Below are 22,494 nucleotides of genomic sequence, written 5' to 3' on the forward strand. Positions count from 1 at the left end.
GGGGCTTGAGGGGAGGGGCGGGTCTAGTGAACGAGAGGGCGGGGCTTAGGGGACAGGGCCAAGGAGGTGGCCCGGGAATGGGGGTGGGGGCAGAGGGGTCCCCATGGGGTGACTAGGAGGGACATTAGGGTCCTCATGGGGTGCCTGGAGGGACCTTGGGGTCCCCGAGGCCTTGCGGGGGTCTCCTGGGGGTCCCCAAAGCCATAGAAGGGCATGGAGGGGGGTCACTGGCTCCCCCAAACCCATTGGGGGATAGAGGGGACATCAGGGTCACCAAGGCCTTGGAGGGGATCTCTTGGAGATGCCTAAAACATATAGGAGAGTAGAAGGAGGCCATTGGGTCCCCCAAATCTAATGGAGGATGGAGAAGGGACATTGGGGTTCCCTCGGCTGGGGAAGGTTGAGGGGTGGACATTGAGGGCCCCAAGGCCTGGGGCATCTCTGGAGGATGCCCATACCCGTAGTGGGTGTAGAACGGGAGCATTGGGTCCCCCAAATCCAATGGAGGATAGAGAGGGGACATTAGGGTCCCCAAGGCCAGCTGGGGTTAATGGGGGACATTGAGGGCCCCAAGGCCTGGGGGGGGGTATCTCTTGAAGATGCCCAAACCCATGGAGGGGCAAGGCAGGGGGGTCACTGGATCCCCCAACCCTTTGGTGGCCAGAGCAGACATGGGGATCCCACAGGCCTTGGGGAGATCTCTTGGGGATGACCAAACACATGGCGGAGGGAAGAGGGGCATTGGGGTCCCCAGGACTTTTGGGGTTCAAACCCACAGGGGGGCATATGGGGGTGCCCATAAGGGAGAAACTTGGACCTTTGGGGCTCTGAGGCCTCAGTGGGGCTGGTCTCTTGGGGTTCCCCAAACCCATAGAGGGGATACGGGAGGGCACTGGGGCCCCAAGCCCTTTGGGGGGGTCTCTTAGGGGTCCCCAAACAACTAGGTGAGTAGAGGGCAGGCACCGGGATCCCTAAACCCATAAAGAAGTGTAGGGAACTTTTGGGGTCCTCAAACCCATAGGGGGGTCTGGGGGGGGGCATCGGGATCCCCAAACACATAGGGAGGCACGTGGGGAGCATTGGGGTCCCCAAGGCCCCATCTGGGTCTCTTGGGGTTCCCAAACCCATAGCGGGGCACACGGAGGGGGCATCAGGGTCCCCAACATCTCTCTTCTTGGCATTGCAGCCGCTGTTTCTGTGAGCCGACGGCCTCCCCGCTTCCCGCAGAGACCAAACAGGACACGTAACCTGTAACCAAAAGCAGATTCGAGGGCAGGATCTGCCCCGGGGAGGGGCGGTAACAGCGCTTAATCACCCATCCGCGGTTACATCCCGGCCAGCACCCGCATCATCGCGGTGTTCGGTTTCAGGAAACACCCTGAGATGTTTTTCTCTTCCCACCCAGATTTCGACATCGCCGCCAGACCAAAACACGCCGTGTTTCTGCCCGGCGCGGCGGCTGGCCTGGCTCTGCGGGAGCAGCCACCCGCAGCGATGCCCGGAGCCGGCCCGGCACCCGCCAGCACGGAGCTGCACACGGATTCCCCTGGCTAGACCCTTTGGCAAAGCCCAGCCGCCCCAAAATGTGGAGAAATGGCTTTCTCGCCTTATTTTTTTTAAAAAAGCAACGTCGAGGGCGCTGCTTGCGTCCCCGCGGGCGGGCGAGAGCGCACCGCCAAAACCATCCCGAAAAGGTATTTATTTCTCTAATAAAACACTTGAGGAAGCGCCCCCGGGTGTGGGGGTCCGTCCGTCTGTCCGCCTGCCCCGTGCGAGCCCCGGCACCGGGCGAGGAAGAGGCCGGGGCGTCCCCGTGCCGGGACGAAGGGCAGAGCGTCGGGGCGCTCAGGGCACCAGGCACTTGACGCTGGCGTCCTCAGCGTGGCCGCAGTTCGTTTTGCCCCAGCTGGAGAAGCTGCAGTGCAGGAGACTGTCCTCCGTGCCCTTGCAGGAGACGTCGTCCATCCAGATCCTGCCCGTGCCTGGGGAAAAAAACACCACCGTGAGCCCCCGGATGCCCCTTTGTGAAGGGATCGGCGAGAAAACGTCCGTCTGGGAGAGACGACGGCCACTGGTGTCTTGCTGACACCAGGGTGAAGGATGAGGATGAGCTCGTTCGCTGCGAGCATCGTCCAAAGAGCCCCGGGTCTCCTCCGTGCATCCGGGAAATGCCAGCGCCGCTGGGAGACGGACACGGCCCCTGGAGAGAGGATTTGTCATTCCCTTGGCAAACGCCAGCGGTTGGAAGGGAGGCAGCTCCAACACTTTAAAGGTCCACCCGGGAGGAGCGCTGGCCTAAACAGAAACCCGCCACCAAACGGCGCGGGGCAAAGGGCCTCGCTCCACCTGCCAACATGTTGCTGACATTTCCGCTGGGTTTTTAAAGCGCTTTTCTTCCCATTCTACAGGGAGAAGGGACACGGGGAATCGTGTCCAGCTGAAAAAGCAAAGCGCTTCTCTGAGAAAGGAGAAGGAAAGATGAGGAAAGAGTGAGCGAGCGGGGCCTGTTGAGCCTGGAGAAGAGAAGGCTGAGAGGGATGTGAGCAACATGGACAAGTAGCTGAGGGGAGGATGTAGGGAGGATGGGGCCAGGCTCTGCTCGGTGGTGGCCGGTGACAGGACAAGGGGTAACGGGGACAAGCTGAACCCCAGGCAGCTCCATGTCCATGTGAGGAAGAACTTCCTTGGTGTGAGGGTGCCAGAGCCCTGGCACAGGCTGCCCAGAGAGGCTGTGGAGGCTCCTTCTCTGGAGATGTCCAACCCGCCTGGATGCCCCCCTGTGCCCCGTGCTCTGGGTGTCCCTGCTGGAGAAGGGGCTGCACTGGGTGATCCTTAGAAGTCCCTTCCAACCTGAACCATTCAGGAATTCTGTGCGGGGCCGCGTTTTGCTCCTTACCCTGTCCGAACCTGGCCATGCGATAGACCTCCTCGGCGCCGCGGAAGCCCAGCATGCGGCACACCACGTCGCCGTCCTTCTTGTCCCAGCCGTCGTCGCACACGGTGCCCCAGCGGCGGTCGTAGAAAACTTCCACGCGGCCCTCGTGGGAGCCCGAGCCGTTCACCAGCCGGATCGCCCCCTCCTCCGTGCCTGCTGTGAGGAGCATGAGGGATGTCGGAGCGCGCTCGGATGTCCCATAGCCACCTCAGCCACCCCTGTGTCCCCCCTCCACATACGGGAACTCCACACAGCCCCATCTCTTGGAGAACCCAGAGGGATTTTGGTGCATCCACCAAAGGCCACCACTGTCCCCCACCATAGGCAGTGCCACCGACCCCAAATCCAGCTTGCTGGCATGCACAACTGCACTGCAGAGATAGAGTCAACCCCAACGGCAGCACTTTGAGCCCTACAGGATCAAGTTCAAGCACGACATGAAGGTAGGAGGTCCAAGAAACCACAAGGAAGGACTAAGATGTAACCAAAGCCAGAGAAGTGTCTCCAAACAGGATTGGAGACAGGATTGCAGGTGATGGAGAAGACCAAGCTCAGCCAGGTTCTTCCCAGCCAGCCTGGAGACCTCCAAGCCTTGTAGAAATCCACATGGCTGAGGTGGACCCTGACTTCACATCCGAGGGAAAGCAGTGAGAAGGAGAAACCACAAATGCCAAGTCTGGAGGAGGACACACTCCTGCTTGCCCACCCTCAATTCCCATCTGTGCTCCTTCCTCCTCCTCCTCCTCACCATCGTTGGCACCACTTGGGATCGTGCATGGGCTTCCTTGTCCATTGGCCAAGGGCAGCCGTGATTTATGTGGCAGGGGAAGGACTGAGGAGCTCAACAGCAAAAGGAAACCACAATTGTTCTTTCTCCGTGCCCAGCCAAAGTCTCCTTCAGGGCTGGGAAAACAAATCGAAGTGAACATCCCACAAATCCCATTATTTGGGATTATACATGGGTTGGACTCGAACGGAGAAAATAGCTTTCAGGCAGCTGGGCTGGCTCCGTGACTCACTGCGTGCTGGGACAGCATCTGAGGATGGAATTTGGGCTCCCCAGAAACAAGGTTATATTACAGCTGGTTGAAGATTCTTATTTAAGAAAAATTTTCTCAAAGCCAGCTTTTTTTTCCCCCCCTATCAAAACACACATTCCCATTGGAAATACTCAATGACATTACTTTTCAAATGCTAAGATGAATGGGCTTTGGATCGCTGCATGAAATGTTTCCAGTTAGACTGAGCAATCTGCCTTGACTGCCACAAATATTCCAGTTTTTGCTTTCCCAGCCAGAGTTGGAACATTCCCCAGGTAGAGGGAGCTGCTTGGGGTCTTGCTCTCCACTTTGTCCCATTAACCAAAATTGTGGCAAAAATGGCCAAGCATTGAGACCTGCTCCCTGCTCCAGCTCCACCTCCATGGTCACCCCTTGTCCGTGAGGGGGATCATGGGGAAGTCTCTCCTTAAATCCAAACCAAACCTCCCCTCACCAGCTCGTCAGTCTCTTGCTGTCCCTTTTCTTCCAGCCAAAGCCATGAGCGTAGCCAACAGGAGCCACAGCTTCTCCTGCCCCACGATTTTGCTGGTCCGTGGCAATCTTACAAATGACAAAGTGCAAAGATCTCGATGCCAAGAGGTGAACGCTGCTGAGGGACCTGCAAAGACTTGGGTGGAATTTGACACTTCCCTTGTTGGACATCCACTAACCAGGTCTTCTTCGTGCCAGGAGGCCATGTGTTGGATAAGAGCCTGGGCAATGGGCCATTGGTGACCTTGCTTGAGCAGGGGGTTACACTAGGTGATCTCCAGAGGTTCCTCCTGACCTCAGCCATTGTGTGATTCCGCGTTTGGCTCACACTTGCTTGAGCACCTCAGCCAACCAAGACCGCGAGGTTGAAGAGCAGCCCAAACACCTGCCTGGCGACGGGCAGAGCGAGACGCGTCCCCGCCGGGACACACGGCCGGAGCAGAGGGACGCGGCAGCTGCGACAGAGCTAACGTGGCGTTTGGAGACCAGGGCAGCCAAGACACGATGGGCACTGCCAGCAACGTGGGCACTGCCAGCTGGCGGGGACCCCTGCCCAGTTTCTTCATGGTGTCGGTCTCCAGGTTCACAGCCCTTCCCTGGCTCGCTCCGAGCTGAAACAAGGCCACCTCTTCCCACGACCCACTGAGAGCACAAGCCCTGCTTGGCTTCGGCGCACGCTGGTCTCTTGCTTCCAGGACCTGCTCCGGAATGGATCTGGAAACCCTGAGCGTGTTTTTTGGATCTGAGCGTCAGGTCCGCAGAGGAGCCAGGAAACATCTCACGTCGCCTCTACATCGGCTCGCTGGCATTTTGCACAACCCCTCGCCTTGGGGCCAGCTGAGCCATTAAGTCCCCTCCTCTGGGACGCCGCCGTGGTCCAGGGGGCCAAAGGGCTCTTCACTGGCGTGGGCTTTCTCAAGCAACAGGGCCATAAATTATGCAAGTTATCTCCAACGAGTCGTGCTGAGAAACCTGTTTGCAATCTGGGCTGGGATGGCAGCTGGGTGGGTTGCCGCTGCCAACGCGAGCTCATGCCTGGATCAGCACTGATGTCCCCGTCTCGCAAGCCTCCCTGCTCCAAACGAGTCACCCACCTCGAGCCAGGAAGACGGCATCATGCCAGAGAAACCCAGGATCTGGGTGGTTTTGGTCCTGCTCCTCGTCCCTGAGGCAGTGAGCCACATGAGGTGACCTTCCAAGCTGCACGGGGGTGCCCCAGGTGCTTGGTGGCCCTTGGCCACATCCTCATCGTGGTCATGCTTGGGAGCTTGGTCTGGCCATGAGGTGATGCCACCCTGAGATGCCTTGGGGCCATGAAGGTCCCTTTCTGCTCTGCTGGCACCGGGGAACCTCTTGGGACAGCTCTGGGACCCCTTGGGGCAGCCCTTTGCCACTGACTTCCCACATCTCTCCATACCTCCAAGCTCAACCACATCCTCACCACGGCATCCAGGTGTATGAACCAAGCACTACTCTGAGGTTTCACAAGCTGGACCTACCTCCCAGCCTGGCGTGAGCCAATGTGCCCATCCCCAGGCAGGGATCACAGAGAGGTTTGGATGGGCGCATTGGGAAGGGAGCCAGCCCGCCCATCCAGAAGTGGCACCAGTGCCCATGGACACATCCCCCTTTCCCATCAGCTTCCCCTTTGCATCCCACTCAACAAACCCCGAGGTCTTTCCTCCATCTTCTTCCCGTCCTTGTTTTCACCACATCAGCAACTTCCCAACCCCTTCAACCTTCTCGGGCCCCGAAAAGCCGACGCCAAGTGAGGAAGGAAGAGCAGAGAGGAACCCCGGTGCCTGGGTAAACAAGGGCCTGATTCCTTGCAGCTGCGGCGAGATAGTGTCTCCTGCCTGGTAATTGAGAGCAGCTGCCCGCTCGCCGTGGGAGGAAGACTCGGCGCCGGCGCTGCCCGGCTTCCCCTTCATCCTGGCCGGGCTTTGATCCGTGCATCCCGGAGGTGCACCTCAACGGCCTCCCCCGGAGGGGATGGACTGGCCCATGCATCCGTCCATCCTTTGCTGCCGGAGAGTTCCAAGCTCTGGGATGTGCTAAGGGCTTTTGGGACCTCAACCAGGGAACCAAAGGTCCCGCTGGCATGTGGGTGTATGGGGAGGGGGGATCTCCTCCATGTGTCTGGGATCCCGTGCCAGGAGGAGACATCTCGAGAGGCAGCAGCTGAGATGTCTCCAGTGTGGCATCCCCTGCCTCCTCCGCTGCCGCTCCTGGCATTCCCACCATCCAAACCACTGGAGCTGTCCACCCATATGGAGCCTGTTCCCAGGGAGCCGTGTCCCCTCCTGTCCCCACGGCCTTTTGCCCTCCCTGGCTCCTGCCTGTGGTGCTGCACGGAGGTGAAGAAGGAGGGATAACTCGGGTGAAGAAGGAGGGATAACTCGGGTGAAGAAGGAGTGGTGTCCCAGGTAAAGAAGGGATGTCCCAATTGGAGAAAGAGGGACATCTGAGATGGGAAAGGAGGGATGTCCCAGGTGAAAAAGGGATGTCCCAGGTGAGGAACGAGGGATGTCCCAGGTGAGGAAGGGATGTCCCAGGTGAAGAAGGGATCTCCCAGGTGGGGAAGGAGGGATGTCCCAGGTGGGGAAGGAGGAATGCCTCGGGTGAAGAAGGAGGGATGTCCTGTGCTTGGAGGAGACCACGAGCGTCTCCGGGCTTCCAGGGCCGAGTGGGATGCCCTGGCATCTCCCGCTCCGTGTCCCGGCGCTGCTCACCTGTGTCCCCGCCGCGATCTCCCTCTCGCCCTTGGGGCCTCTCTCGCCTGCAAAGGGAAGGAGCCACCGTGAGCAGAGAGTCCCTTTGCCATCCCCATCTTCCCGTACGAGCCCACCCAGCTCCGATGTTCTGCTGCGCATTGGCAGCCCCCGAGGGCCTTATCCCCGTTTTACAGGGGGGGAAACTGAGGCACAATGTGGCAAATGGCTCTTCTCACCGGGAACCACCCGGCTGCTGAATCTGAAGCCTTTCCCTGGAGAGGAGCAGTTTTCCAGTGTTCCTCAGAGCTTGGGAATATTTGGGGGGTGGAGAAGCTAGGAATATACCCAGTAGTCCGGGTGGCATCTGCGTGTGTCCTGGAACTGCCCTTGGCATCTCCCACCACCTGCCAGGGAGCAACTGGGCACTTTTGCTGCTTCCCGCAGCGGAAAAGATGTGGGAGAAGAAAATGAGGGTTGGAAGGAGCCGTTGGGATGGTCCCGGCTCGGATGCGGTGCCGGTGCCACTGGCGATGGCTCCGCGCAGCCCCGGCAAGCGGCCAGGCGGCTTTCGGGCCCCGCTCGGACATCTGCTCCTCTTCTGTCTCCGCGCAATAACAACAAGCAACGCGCGCCGTGCGCCCGCCCGCCCAAAGGTCTTCCGAAAGGGAGAAAAAAAAGCAGGCAGGAAATTCCTGCCCTTTAACTCGGAGGCTCTGGGAAGCCGGGATTGCTCCCCTGGGCAGCCGCAGCTGTGTCCGATGGAGTGAGGCTGCCTGGAGCCTGCTCCGTGATGGGAACCAGATGCCACCAGCCGGAGTGGGGCCAGGGATGCTGCACGTGATGCTGCTCCTGCAGCGATGCTCTCCGTGCCCTCCTAGGCGAGGGATGGTGCAAAGAGCCCCCAGAGCTGCTGCGTTTCAGCCCAAAACGCTGCCCGGCTTCCCCAGCGCTGCAAACTGCAGCAGGGACCCAAAAATCGGAGCTGCCTTAGGTAATGCAATGGAAATCTATATAGGTAACGCAATGGAGTTTTATATAGGTAATGCAAACCAGAAGCGGCCGCTCCAAAGAGGGATATTTTTTGAGGCAAAAGGCAAAAATCACCCCCTTTTTTCCTTTTCTTGTTGCAGCGGCCTTGGAGGCTGGACACCTGCCAGACCCTCCGCAGGGCTCCCGGACGGCGGGGGCGAAACGGCAGCGCCGGAGCCAAGCGCCGCTTTGCTCCAGGGTGAGCGAGGGGGATCCCGGCCGGCGCCGGCAGCAGTTCCCCCACGGAGGAGCCTTTGTCCCACGAGGGCTCTCTCCGACAAGGAGGTGAAATGCATCGTCGCGAGCCTGCAGGGCCACATGCTGCTCACCTGGGAGCTCCGAGGACAGGTGAGTATTGCAATGCAGAAATAGGGCAATGCAGAAATGCAGAATGCTGAAATGCTGAGTTAATTCAATGCAGAAATATTGCAATGTTGCAATGTTCCAGTGCTGAAGCAACACCAAAGGACATAGGATTGCCCCCGTGGCCACCAAGTCACCTATAGGTTAGCAACCAGTGCTGAGGCTGGTTAGTGCTGTTCCCTCATAGATGTGCTCCCCTGTACCACAGGCTGATTTACAACCGCTTTCCACAGTCTTTCTTTTTTTCCCATCATGGAAACGAGGAAAATGATACTTTCCAGGGGTGATTTCGAAGGACGGGATGAAGGAGCGGAAAAGAGCAAGAGGTAGCACGGACTGGATCACCCCATCCCTGTGTGTGAGGTCAGACCTGCTGGAAAGACTCCAAGAGATCATCGGGATCGTTGGGATTTCAGTGCCCAAGAAGGCTGCACTGCCCAGTGAGCAGAGGTTGCCGTAGACTTGGATGAAAACTACTCGAGAAGGGTAAGACCAGCATTGGGGGAAACAGGCCTTTCCTTAAAGCCGGGGTTTGGAACGCTGCCTCGCTCCGTACCTGTTTCCTATAAATCGCAGAGAATCCCATAAACCGGAGAAATGCAGCACTCGCTGCCAGAGCGTTTCGCTGTTTATTGGACAGCACTGGGGTTGAAGCCCCCTTTACCCTGATCCCTGGCGGATTACGGGGAGGGAGGCTGTGATTCAGGAGCCAGGGCTCATTTTGGGGCAAGACACATCCAGCCCTGGACCAAGGGGGCTGGAAAGGGGACGTGGAGGGAAGGACCCCGTGATGATGGTGTTGGTGGCACCAGCAGCAACCAAGACTGGGAGGAAGGTTGCAACCACTACCTGCCTTTGTGCTGGACAGGGCAGGAGGCCACGGAAGAGCACGATGCTCCCCGATGCTTACAAGGATGAAGTTCATGGAAGGTCCCCCATTCTTGCAGTCTAGGCAGCTCAAACCACGACCTCATCAACATCCCCCTGAAACACAGCTTAATTCCCCCGGGTTTTTCACTGCGATTTGCTTGTCAAACCATTGCTCAGCATCCGCCAGGGAGGAAAACCTGCCTAGCCCTGCTCGGAGGGAAGGCAGGAAACCGCAGACCCGAGCGTGTGGGTTTGGGCTGGCGAACGTCCGCGCGGTGCTCGTTTGATTTGCTGCCAGGAACAGCTCGGGCTCCGCTCGCTCGCGCAGCCCCTGCCTCCCGCGCGCTCTGCGGCGCTCACGGGTCTGCAGGGCTCCTGGCCGACCCCTTCCGAGTGGTTTTGGTGACATCCTGCAAGACCAGGACAAGCGCTTTTATCCTACAGCTCCTGCCGTAGCTTTTCCCGGTTTGGAAACAGACCCACATTCGGGACATCCGTATCACTGCTGGGAAGCTGCATTCCTAAAGGCTATGAGTTATCTCCAAAAAGGCTGAAAGAGGATGTTGGAAAATGGTGAGAAATTCTTGCAATGCTGCAGTTCCTGTGTGTTTTTGCTCTGGCAGCACGTGCCATGGACGGCTCTTTGCTCGGATGGGCAGCCAAGGCTCCCCCAGCTCTGCTGCATGAGAAGGGGAGATGGAGACTTGCAGCATTGAGTTGTCCTAGACCACATCTAGACCCTCATCTATCCAGCCTAGTGGCCCGGAGAAGCCACCTCCATTGGTAAACGGGTCTTGGAAGGCCAGCTCATTCCCAGGTTGGGATGGTGGGAAAGAGATGGGATAAATAGAGCTGTCGTGTCAGTCAGCCAGGTGGTTACAGCAGCGATGTCTCGAGGGAAATGGGATCAGTCATCAGCGGGAGTGATGGTGATTGCTCCTGAACCCCCTCCAGAGCTGCAGCGATGTTTGGTATGAGAAGAACGTGGCGGATCGCGGAGGCCCCCATCCGCGCTGCTGGTGCTGGGAACGGGAACGTGTCTCGCTCGTGCTTCGCTGCTGCCTGCCGACACGGAGCGCCCGGCCCGGCCCGGAGCGGAGCTTCCCCATCTGGAGGACGCGGCGCTGCCGGCATCTCCCGCCGCGCCGAGCGGAGCGGGAGCACGAGCGCACGGAGCAGAGCGCAGCTGGGCTGCAGCTGGGAGCAGGCGGCTGCAGAGCACAGCCGCAGCTCGTCACACAGCCCCGGACACGTGTCCCCGCGTCCCTTGTGCACAGCCGCCCCGTATGCCACTGGCTGAGCCCGCTGCAAGCGCCGCGAGCCATGGGGTGATGCCTCCCTGCCGCGGCAGTGCCCATGGCCTCCTTGGATCGATGATGGGGACATGGGGACAAGGGGAAGGAGTGCCCAGGATTAGCCCTTGCTGGACGTGGGACCAGCACGTGGAGCTGCATCAGCAAAATGATGGAGATCCGAGTGGGAGAAGGACGAGTGCTGCACGTGCTCTGCTCTTGTGCCAGGCACGGATGTCACTGGAAGGGTCCCTTCTCCTACATCTCATCTCCACCTGGAAAAGGTGGAAAGCTGAAGCTTTCTGGGGCTGCATGGTCAGGGACCAAAACTGGCAGCAGATGGGGTGTCCCTAGGAAGGTCCTGTGCACAAAGACACTATGAAATGGAGAAGGGATGGGTGATCTGTGCCCACCCCTAGGGTGCAATAGGATTTTTGGCTGGTGTGCCTGGTGCAAGAGGGGGATGAAGAAGGGACTAGCCACAAAAGAAGGAGGGATGATCAGGCTGGATGCAGGAGGGACAAGGAGGGATAAGGAGGTGTCCTCCATGTCCCTGCCTCTGGACACGAGCGGCACCAAACACTTCAGAGGATGCACAGGAGAACCCAACGCACCCAAACGAGCCGGAGTGGCCACGTCCCAGGGCAACATCACCCACGCAAGCAGGAGGCGAGGGGAGCGAGGACAGACACGTATGTGATGCTTGAACGTGGCACATCCCAGCCCTGGGTGCTCTGCCCAGGACAGCACCACTGCTGCTGGGCTGGGCTCTTCCTGTCTACCTCACACCGCCCGAGGTGTTTTGAGGCAAAAAAAGGCATGTTTTGGAAACTGGGATTATTGGTTCTGTTTTGGGTCGTTGCGTGGGACTTCTTTTGGAAGGTCTCCTGGGACTAATCCGTCCTGCTAAAGAGGTGTAGAGACATCGCCCGCACGCGGACCTTCTCTCTGCTCTTAGCCCGGGTGTGGTGACACTCTGCAAAACCACAGGGAGCCAGAGAGGGTGAGCGGAAACCCAAAGTCTGCGCTGCCTCCTGTCGCTGAAACCCTGCCCGGGGCCTGGGTGGGAGGACGGATGCCTGGGGGAGCCAGCAGGACCACGAGCTGCAGGACCCTCCACCTCCAAGCTCTGCACTGTCTCCCTTGGTGGAAAGGATCGTGGCGGAGATGCTATTTGTGCACAGGAGCCTGTGGGCACGTCCCGAGCTCGCCAGGCTTCCCACTTCACCCAGGAGGCTCCAGGAGGGTCCAAGCCAGGGCAGATGGGCCATTCTCACAGTCCTGACCAGCATCTCTGCCTTTTTGGCAGTGCTTTCCAGAGCCAGTTTGTTGCAGGAAGCTCATCCCAAACCCATGACCTGTCCTATGCACCGAGGTTGGTCCTTACCTCTGAATCCCCGCAGCCCTGCTGGACCTGGAGGGCCAAGGTCTCCTCTGTCCCCTTTCAAGCCACGTGGTCCTGGTGGTCCTCTCTCCCCGGGGAGCCCTGGAGCAGGGGCAAAGAGACAAAATGATCCTATTGCAATGGGATCAACCTACATCAACCAGCTTTGCACAGAGACACGCTTGCATTGCTTGCCACCAGAAATACTAGTTGGCCTGAAGTTCTTTACCAACAGTTGAGGATCATCAGAATGACACACCTGAGAGTTTAGCCCATCATTTCTTTGTATAGCTGCCAGATCCTGAGATTGGAGAGTGAGGAATAGAGGGGTCAGGGAGGGATGGAGACCACAAGGAGCCGTGAGGTGCTACAGGAAGAGCTGAGTGTTGTGCACCCCTCGCATCCATGCATCTCGATTTGATGCCCTTCTGCATGGATCCAAGTTCCCCTTGCACGGAGCGTCGTGTCCCTCCGGGGCTTGCCTTTTCCAGCCTCAATCCATATCTTCCTATGGTTTGAACCACAGCCATCTGCTATCCACAATGCAAGTGCTGCTCAGCCACACTGGCCAGGTCTTCTCCATCCCGTCTCACCAAATTTGGGTGAGACCCATGGGGTGAAAGGAAGCCCAGAGGGGCCCATCTATTATGTGAAGGGCAGTGCAGCTTCATGAGATGTACTTGAAAATGTTGCTCATGTCTGAACCTGAGCTCCCCAAACCCAAAGAGCTGGGACACGATCTGGGAAAGCACCAGGGAAAGGAAGAAGGATCAAAATGCTAGAAATCACAGTTATTCTGGCAACAATTCCCAAAGGTGAACCCTCCAGGAATCGTTTTGTTTTGCTTTGTTTCGTTCAAGCGAAAAAGGAAAGAAGCCAGACGATGCATTTCTGATGCTTGTTACACCCAAGAAAAACAGCCATGAATCTGTCAGCACAAATAAAACAGCTGCCGATGGAACGAGCAGGGGCAGCCAGTGCTGAAAAGGGCTTGCGGAGAGTGATCAGGTTTCCCATGTGGCTTTGCCAAGCCTGGACGGTCCCACCATCCTCCTGGGAATATGGGTAAAGGGGTATCAGAAATGTGCACACCAGCACCAACAGCTCAGATCTGGGCTCCAAACCCTACCTGCTCCCTACACAGGTCACATCTGCACCATCACGTTCATCAGTGCCAGGGTGGGACGTTGTCCCATGGATCCCTGCCTGTAGGGACCACCATGGTTTAATTCCCTGGCACAACAGGAGGTTGATGGTCAGATCTGGATTTCTTCTCCGTATATAAGAGGATGGAGAGGGGGGACTACAGCACGACATCCCAGAAAGCATCCCGTCATCTCGACAGGGAAGAGCCTGAAGCCACCAGCCCGGAGGTCTTTACCGGGAGGGATTCTCCAGCAAGCTCTGCATCACATCCAAGGCTTGGGTGTAAACACAGTAATTCCAGGTTTGACTTAAAATTAGAAGCAGGCTCAAGCTGAACACTTGTCCGGAGGGCCGGGCATTCCCAGAATATCTGTGGTCAAGGCTCACTTGGCCAGAGCCTTTGTCTGCACCATTGCAGCCACTGGGGTAACCCAGCTTCTTCCTCACGGCTCTTTCTGATGTGACAGAGCGGGGTTCTTATTAGCTAGAAAAAAGCATGTTTTCCTCGAGGTGGGTGATTGGTGCTTCTTAAATTCAGTTTCTCTTAAAGACAATGGTTTGAATTAAGAGGAAAAAGGAAGAATGCAGTCGTGAAATTGAAGACGTGTCATAGCAAACACTCAACTTTCCCAGCCTTGCCAATGACTGGGGTCTCCTCCCACAGGCTGGATGGGTCCTGAGCTGGGTCTATCCTCCCCACCTTTGGTTGCAGGCTGGCTGCCAACCCCTCTGGTGTGTCTCCAGCTTGGAGAAACATCACCCTTTGCTTTATGAGTGGCTGTTTCAAAGGAGCATGCAGGCACTAAAGGACTCGTGTAGCTCTCGCTGTCTTTTGAGTTATGGATGGAAGGAGGCCAAGGGATAAGCTGGAAGAGGTGAAAGACTTTTGCCTCTAAAGACTGGCATTTCTGCACCCAAGGAAGAGACAGTGTATCCAAGCGGGAGCTTCTCTAGGGTTGGTGTCTCACTGCACTGAGATCCTGAGTCCTGCAGATTTGCCCTGCTAATGGTGGGAGCCCGAGGTGCACATTGGCATAAAACCCGTGTGATCTGGGATAGCTCCAACCTACCAAATATCGGACTTCGAGAAGGGACAGCTGCTAAGGAGCTAAAGGAAGAGAGGAACTGTCACGCGGTCTTGGAAACAAGGTCAGCACGGATGGGGAAGAGATCCTGGATACATCCAATCTAGGATGTAAAAAGGGAATGAAACGGTGCTGTGAGGAGATGCAACAGGGACCAGAAGACCTAGGAGCTTTCAGAGATCATCTGGATCCCATATTGGAGAGGATTGGTGCTAATACCCCCAAGCTTACAAACATGGAGTAGTTTCCAAGGTCTCATAACTAACCCATGTCAGAGCTGGGACTAGACACTGCAAGCTGTGTCCTACCCAGTCCACATCCTCATACCCAGGAGAAAGAAGGACAGCAGGCTCTGGAAAACCTCCTTGAGTCTCATGCACGCCTGATGGAATTATAGCCGGTGGAATTATAGCTAGGAAAAGATAAGCTGGACTTAGGGTAGATGTGGTGACCTCAGAAGACAGACTAGTCTGTAGGATGCGGGGGACACATCGTGATTTGAGTCTTCAATGAGTGAAAGGCTGCCAAGAAATAGGGGGATCTATTGCAAAGAACAGCCCCAGCACACTGGCAGCTGCATCCTGATGTTACTTCATCTTTTTGCAACACCAGCAAGGTCCCAATGGTCACACTGGAACCCTGGAGAAGTCACTGGGAACGGTCCCATTGATTCCGTGCACTTTGGGTCAAGTCAGGCTGGGTTATCATAGAGTCATTACAGTTGGAAGAGACCTTCGAGATCATCAAGTCCAGCTGTAAACCCATCATATGCATAAGCAGGACATGTTGTTCCTTACCTCGCAGCCCTGGGAGGCCAGGAAGGCCAGGCTCGCCTTCCATTCCTTCATTGCCTTGGTCTCCTTTGGGTCCCGGAGGCCCTGGAAAATAACGGGTACGGAGATCAGCGATCCTCCCACCGCCCTTGGGCTGATGGACAACGCACACGTGCACAGGCGCCTCCTGCGCCGGCCGTTATTGTTTACCAGGTATCCAGGGGCTTCCAATAAACACAAATCTCCACCACGGAGGAGCTAAGTGACAGCGGGGCAGTTTGCCAGGAGCCTCGCTCCGTGATCTGCGGATTTTAAAGGCCAAGAGCGACTCTCCAGGTTTTGCCTTATGTGCCAGAAAGCTTCACCCTGCAGTTCCTGTGATTCCACCTGAACGAGGCTCCAAAGGAAATTCCAGGAAACTGGAATTTCCTCTAAACCCCAAATCGTGGCTTTCTGAATGACATTACTTAAAGAAAAAGGAAATGCATTTTGGAAATATATAGGTGAACCTTTAGAAGGGGATTTGCATCACAGAACTCATCACTGCTGGCGAATACCCCAGTCCAGAGCTAACCATCAGCGGTGGCCTCAGTGTAACTGCTGCAGCATCACTGTATATGCAAGCAGAAAGTCCAGACTATGATAGAGTTACATTTATCAGCTTGAAAAGGGCCAATTCCACAAAGCTGAAAACAATTAGGAACTAAATCGATTGGAAGACAGAGTAAGAATAGAAAAAAAATGACTCATGGGATTGTAGAAGATTGGGCAAAGAGAGGCTTTAAGGGGTCATTTGGTGTTTGTCCTACCAAGGCACGAGGATAATTGGAAACTTTTAAACACTGTTTTTCCTAGAAATCCAAAAAGCCATAAACTCACAGTTGTGCAGAGTGAGTAGTTGGCCGGGGTTAGGGACAAAGTGGTAATAAAGAACAGAGGGAGGGAGAGGAGGGAGGCTTAGGATCCTAATAGAGGAGCTATTTGGAGCTGCAGATGCCATGCAGGGGTGAAGGGCCCCATGGCTCCGAAGGAGATGAACCCAAACAGGCTCAGAAACGTCCCCAGCTGAAGGTGGCCAGAGGCTGGGAGAGGGCTTCACCCTTGGGTAAACAGACTAGGCTGGACGGATGGATGGACTAGGTGTCCACCTCGCTTAAACCATCCTCTTGGTGCTACCCATCCCTTGGAGTCTGGAGAATCAAACAGACAGTATCAATATTAGGCAAATAAATAGCAGGAAGATTGGGATTACATAACTACACGGTGCTAAGCACCACCATTGGTTGTCAGCTTGTCCCAAGTGGCCAAGAGGGACTTTGGACCATATCAGTTTGTCAAAGTTGGATAACATGGGGATGCGTTTAGTCTGCCTCACTTAGCTCAGTCCCACCTGAAACAAGGAGCTAATGCAGAATCTCACAGAGATTTCAAGCAGGATGCCGCTAATTGCAGCATTTCGGGGAGCAGAGCGGCATCCTGGTACTGGTGACGGGGCTGCGAGCTGAGTGTCAGCATCTCCGTGACTTTAGTGCTTCCTATCCGGCTTCCTCCAGCCTCTGGACCCAGGTCTGCCCAGGGAAGCTCTGCAGGACCCAAACGCGCTCCCCAGCAGAGCAGGGCTCTGAAAAGCCACTTGCTTAAACACAACGTTTTCTCAGTATCAGCAGAACTAAGAGCAGTGCTGGAAACATCTCCGGAAAAAAAATGCCTCCTTTGTCCTGCACATCCTCCCTGGTTAAACACCCTTCGCTTTGGTGAGCCCTCACTGGTGGGACAGGATTGAAGCTCTTGCAGGCATCAAGCGCTGGCCCCAAAGACTTCATCTGCTCCGTTTTTTACAGATGCTCTAGGAAATAACCCACACAAGGGCACCACTCATTTCCACAAAGACTTGGGAGCTGCCTGCCCTGGACACATCTCAGAGGCCTTTGGCCTTAAAACCAGCCCCTGGCCACCTTGGGTGGCTCATTTGATGGAAATAGCCCAAGGTCTAGGTGGGCTCATGCGTCGAGTGGAGCTTTTCCATCTCCAGGAAGGGTGGGAAAACCATCCTCCACAGAACCAGGGAGGCCACAGGCTAAGGCAGAGGAGTGAGGGCAGGGCTACAATAAGTGTCAACCTTCTCTGATCCCGGGGTGCTGCAGAATGGGAGAGTAGACCCGGGGAGAGCCATGCTGGACGTGTCTTATCCCGGCGTATCCGCAGCCGAACAGCAGAGATCTGGCAGCTGGCCCTGCTTTGCGGCCTCTGGGTCATCCAGCTTGGAAGCACTTGAGCCAAAAAGCTCCTCTGTGGCCCCTAAGCCAACAGAGCATCCTTTGGCCACAGCAGCATGTCCGGAGAGCTGGGATGCTCCTTGCTATAACCCATGGTGGGACAGGGGAGCGGGGAGAAGCTGGGATGAGGATGGAGGCGCCGGGACGAGGCCGGAGGAGCCCTGGGAGGGGTGGCTGGGAGAGGCCACGGTCCGGAGATGAGGAATCATGAGCAGCGCTGCAGACCCTTGGCCAAGGCGGTCCCCACCCTGCCTGGGCCTGGAAAACAGCAGCCCAGCTGCACTTGTGCCTGTGTCCCCAGGACCTCGTCCCAAAAAAACAGCCTGGAGAAGGAGCGGGAGCCCCAGGCAGCCTCTGGCTCCCTGCTCCCTGCAATCCCCCCCGGGCTCGCCGGGAGCGCACGGAGCTGGGGATAAAGCTCTTTCCTGGAAGGCAGCTTGACCAGGCGGGCACCGCACTCGTAAATCATGCGGCCGCCCACACAGCGAGCGGGAAGGGGGACGGATGGGGAGAGGGAAAAGGAGGAAAACGTGGAGCCGGGACGTGGCGGTGATGGGAAGGCAACAGAGGATGCAACTGGGCTGGGACCTGTCACATGGGTCTCTCCAGTGCAGATACCTCCATCTGAGCTGGCCACTTCTGAGCTCCTTATGCCCAAGGAGATGTAGGCTGTGCAGTCACTTGCTGCATGGACCACACTGGGGAGTGCAGACAAACCACCCATCCCAGCTGTATGGGATACCAGGAGAGCAATGGGAGAAACGGGCAGAAACTCCCGCTGTCGAAGGGAGGGAATGCCCAAGCAGACGGCTCACCCTAACTGTATAGGTGAACTAAGAAGATAATGACGTGAGGAACAGTTGGACCTTATAAATAATAAAAAAGGGGGAGAGAAGGTGCTTAGCAGGTTGGTGACTAAGGGGGGATTGCCAAGGCAACCATGTCACAAACACCCAAAAAAGATATCAGCAAAACTAGGGGCAATGGGCGAAGAATAGATGGGGGTGGGCTGTTTACTGGGAGGGTGGTAAAGGAGAAGGATGTGGGAGTGAAAACATCTGTTTGGTCACTGCCATACACACATGTGGCTCACCTTCATGGTCAGATAGGACCTGAAATAGCTCTCTTGAGCATCTGCGAGGAAGCCCTGGGGGATTTATTCATAATATTGACCAGCCAACATTTGGACCACCTAACACAGCACCCCTTCCACCTCCTTAATGGACTAGTCCTTCACTTGCTGCAAAGGAAGTCCAATAGACATCCAAAATTGCAGACACCAAAAGGTAGGTGCTTAATGGGTTTGATACACCCAAGAATATCCAAGACATCTCTGTAGGACATACACGCATGCCCTTCCAGGACGACTTCATGCATGAGCAAAGGGGAAGCTCACATGGAGACGCTCAGCTTACCCTGTATCACAGAGATGTTCTTCAGAGCCACTGAGTGTTCCCAGTCCTTGAGCCGCAGGTCCTCCGTCACGTTGTTGAGGATGGCCAGCTCGTGCTTGAGCTGCTCTTCCATGGCTATGTGGATAAGACGCATCTGCCGGGCGTCCTCGGTGGCATTGCTGATGAGCACTTGTAGGTCCTGGATGCGGGTGTGGTGGATGTTCACGTCGTAGGAGAAGGTCCTGTTCATGGTGTCCACGGCCCCGCTCGCTGCCGTCACCTGGTCGCTCAGGCTCTCCACCCTGCTGCTGAGGTGGGCCAGGAGATGGTCGTGGTGCTGGAGCAGCAGCCGGCTGCTGTTGCCTTCCACGGAGAGCTTGTACATCTCCTGCTGAGCCATGTCACCCTGGTGAGCCAAGCTGTCCCACAAGCTGGACACGGCCTTGTCCGTTTGGCTGGCCTGGGTCTGCAGGCTCCAGAGAAGCCCTTCCAGCTTCTGCAGTGACCCCGTCATGAGGAACAAGGAGTCCGAGTGGTTCTGCAGGAGGTCCTGGAGCCTCCAGATGTGATCCAGCACGTCCCCTTTCAGAGGTAGGTGCAGCAGCTTCAGCTGCATGTCCCGGAAACTCTCGTTCAGGCGGTTCACGTTGCCCATCAGCGCCTTCAGGTCCTCGGGGGACGTCTGCGGCCTCGAGACTGCGAGGGGGAGAGCAAAGGGGCATCAGCAAGAAGCCCATGAAGATGGGACATGCCACCCTCTTTCCACTGAGGAGCACTTGGACAACCTCACTCAGCGCTCAGAGGTGACAGCCGAGGCTCCTTGCACATCCCCACAGAGCCATCTCCTCTTTGGCCCTACGGCTTTGGTCCCCGAGAACAGGATGGCTGCAGGGAGGCTGGAGAAGGAGATGGCTCCCATGGACCTTGCTCAGGATGGACCAGAAAGGCCCGTGGTGGCTTCGGGTTTTGGGACGGTTCTGGGCACAGGAAGGGCCTTGCTGGGGCAGCTGGGCATGATGCTCAGCACCGTGGCTTTGCCTGGACCGCCCTTGCCTAAAAATTGCTCAAACTCCTCCTTTCTGGTCCTTTTTTAACCCAATTTAATTGCTTAACAACCAGGTTCCCCTTCTGGCCACTGAGCTGCATGTGGTTTTCAACCTCCCAGATGCCAAGGAATGGGAAGCAAGGATCCACCCCCAGCTCAATGCTCCAGCTGCATCTCCTTGCTCCCCATCCTGGCTCCCATTGGAGACGCACGGGGGAGGCTGGAGATACACGGAGGGTCCCAGCACGACACCATCCTGCAAAGGCTGCTCTTCTCCCTTTGTGTTGCATCGCCCACAAGTCACCAGTGCAGCCCTGGGCTGGGGGGACATGGAGCCAAACCCACCTAAATAATAAGAATTAAACCCCCCACTATCATTTCTGGAGCTGCCGTTGGGCTTCACCTGGCCCCCGGCCACCGGCTGGCCCGGCACCAGCCTGGCAGCTGCCCACGGCTCCTTTCCAAGGAGGAGAAACCCGGCGAGCACATTTGGTTTGCATTAAGAGCAAATATACGGTGGGAGAAGCTGTGCACACGCGAGGACCTGGCGCTCTCGGGTCCTCACACAACCACGGCTTTCATGCAACCAAACCGAGGGGAAAAGAGCCCCATGTGCAGGGTCCCTCAGTCAGAAACACCCCAGGAGACTTCTTACAAGGAGGAAAATACCTGTTTTGTGTGTGTCCTGTGTTTGCACATGTATGCAGGGCAGCGATGCTGTTGCACGTGCATGCACATGCGTGTGCATCTGCAAGAGCGCCCGGAGCATGAGCTGAAAACAGCCTGTGCTGGGCGCGAGGATGTTGAGACCCAAAGCGGGGATGGTGAAACCCTTTGCAACGTGACCAGTTTAATTTGGGTGCAGACTAAGCAAAAGCAGGAGGCGGCTGCGGAAAGGGAGGAGGCACCGGCGTTCCCAGCCCATACGGGCAGGGAGCTTCGTGACGGCTCTGGAACAGCCCTCACCTGCGAGGATGAAGACACCGACGAGGATGAGGAAGACGAGGAGGTAGAGCCCCAGCACGGCGTACTTGAGCGCTGCCAGGGAGCCGAGCCGGCCGCAGCGCCCGGCCGCCGTCATCCTCCTGCCGGGAGCTGAGCGAGGGAGCGGGCGGTCAGCAGAGCATCCCCACCGCCTGCTCCGGGAGAGGACCCCGCTCCTCCCCGTCCACCTCCAGCTTTTATTATTTTCCCCGTTTTTGCTCCAAGAGCATCCCTGGGAAAGCACCTGGGTGGCCGAAGTTGGATCCTGACTGGCTGTATCCCAGGATGCTGGGCTTAATTCCCGTGCCCCAGCCCCTCTCCAGCTTTTCCGTGGCATCTGGCTCCATGCCTCAGTTTCCCTGCCCATCACTGGAAAAGGATCCTCCGGTGGGAGATGAGCGGGGACTGGGGCAGCCCCTGCTCATCCGGCGCCGCTGGGATGCCGCAGTTTTCCTGCCCTCAACACTTGCATCGGCCCTGGGAGGCTCCGGGAGGAGCTGGCGCTGGGCCCTGAACCACCCACTCCTCCCGGCCGCCTCTCCGGAGAGCGGGAGGGACCGCGGCTGCGTCACCGGGGCGGGCGCCCGCCCGTAACCAAGGGGAAAAGCAAAATATTTCCCCCTCCCTCTCTGCCCCGTTCCCCGGCCCCTCGCTGGCAGATCCAGGGCTCCCCACCTCAAACGGGGAGGGGGACAAAGTGATGCCCATGAACCCCCCAGGATCCCCATCAAGAGCTGCCCAGGTGCCTCTGCCTTCAAAGCTCCCCCCGCCGAGCCAAGCAAGGAGGATCCAACCTCACCGTCCTCGCAGAGGTTCAGCTTGGAGAGGCTCCTGCCCTCGAAGGGCTCCTCGAAGACGGAGCCGCTCTCCCTCTCGCCGAAGGTGTGGAGATACATGGCCTTGTTGTCCATCCTCCCGCTGCCGGAGGGGCACAACGCACACGTGAGAAGGTGCTGGGTGGTGAGGGCGCGTGGTGATGGGGCAGGACCCCAACCCTGTCTGCTCCTCAGCTGTGCACAGCTTGGGCACCCCGCTCTGGTGCTGAGGACACAGACCTGCCACCAAGGGTGCCCCTGGCTCTCCCTTGTTAATGCTGGCTGCTACATCTCAGCGTGTGCTGGCCCCGTGTCAGGGCCACCATCCCCTTCCCACCAACACAGACCTCTTGCTCTGAGGCCAGGGAAGGGCTCCCACCACTCGGGTCCACGTGCAACCTGTTGTCCCTCTGCTCCGAGCCAGGCTGTCCCACCGCAGGGCTGGACAAGGAGCGTGTGGATCTGATCCCTTCCTAGCACTTGGGGTCCTCCTGCGGCCACCCCAGGTCTGGGAGTGCTCAGGATGCAGCACAAGGGGTGGAAGAGCCTTTGGAGAACAAGGGCTCCAACCTGCTGCTACAGCCTCTCCCAGCCAAACCCAGCTGGTCCCAGGGCTCTCCTCATCCTTAGGGATCAGCCAGCCCTGGCAAGGTGACACCTTGGCCACCATGGAGGTTGCACAAGGTCCAGAGGCTCCTGCAGGGAATGGGCCCCCCTTGTCCCAGCAGAGCTCCAGCCCAGAAGGAGTTAAAATCCTCCCCGCTGGCCTTGCCGGGCAGGATCCGCTGAGGACTCCCCAGCTCGTGTCATGCACGGCCCTTGCCAGCTGGCTGCAGCCCCCGCTGCCCCGAGCGCCC

At 57.4% G+C, this 22,494-nt stretch overlaps 1 protein-coding gene and 1 long non-coding RNA gene across 2 annotated transcripts in view; one reads left to right on the forward strand and one right to left on the reverse strand.

The window, feature by feature from the left end:
• Positions 1 to 1,785: 1,785 nt before the first annotated feature.
• Positions 1,786 to 21,733, reverse strand: SCARA5 (scavenger receptor class A member 5). The gene is made up of 7 exons (XM_088530734.1): positions 21,622 to 21,733; positions 20,805 to 20,933; positions 18,815 to 19,489; positions 15,148 to 15,228; positions 12,123 to 12,221; positions 2,897 to 3,091; positions 1,786 to 1,982 (listed from the first exon to the last, which is right to left on the reverse strand). The coding sequence occupies exons 1-7, from the start codon at positions 21,731 to 21,733 to the stop codon at positions 1,846 to 1,848; spliced, it is 1,428 nt and encodes a 475-aa protein (XP_088386860.1). The 3' UTR covers positions 1,786 to 1,845.
• LOC148593529 (uncharacterized) overlaps positions 2,765 to 22,494 on the forward strand; it is a 65,993-nt gene continuing 46,263 nt past the window's right edge. The window contains exon 1 of the long non-coding RNA XR_015913704.1: positions 2,765 to 2,797. This is a non-coding gene — a long non-coding RNA (uncharacterized LOC148593529). The remainder of the gene's footprint in view (positions 2,798 to 22,494) is intronic.

This window comes from Tinamus guttatus, unplaced genomic scaffold (genome assembly GCF_059628265.1).
Source record: "Tinamus guttatus ecotype Peru unplaced genomic scaffold, ASM5962826v1 Tinamus_guttatus_pri_ptg000386l, whole genome shotgun sequence".
NCBI lineage: Eukaryota > Metazoa > Chordata > Aves > Tinamiformes > Tinamidae > Tinamus > Tinamus guttatus.

Coding starts and splice junctions, on each gene's coding strand:
- SCARA5 (XM_088530734.1), bottom strand. CDS start 21,733: ATGGACAACAAGGCCATGTATCTCCACACCTTCGGCGAGAGGGAGAGC. Junction 20,934..21,621: donor GCTGAACCTCTGCGAGGACG/GTGAGGTTGGAT, acceptor TCCCTCGCTCAG/CTCCCGGCAGGAGGATGACG. Junction 15,229..18,814: donor GAACATCTCTGTGATACAGG/GTAAGCTGAGCG, acceptor GTTATTTTCCAG/GGCCTCCGGGACCCAAAGGA.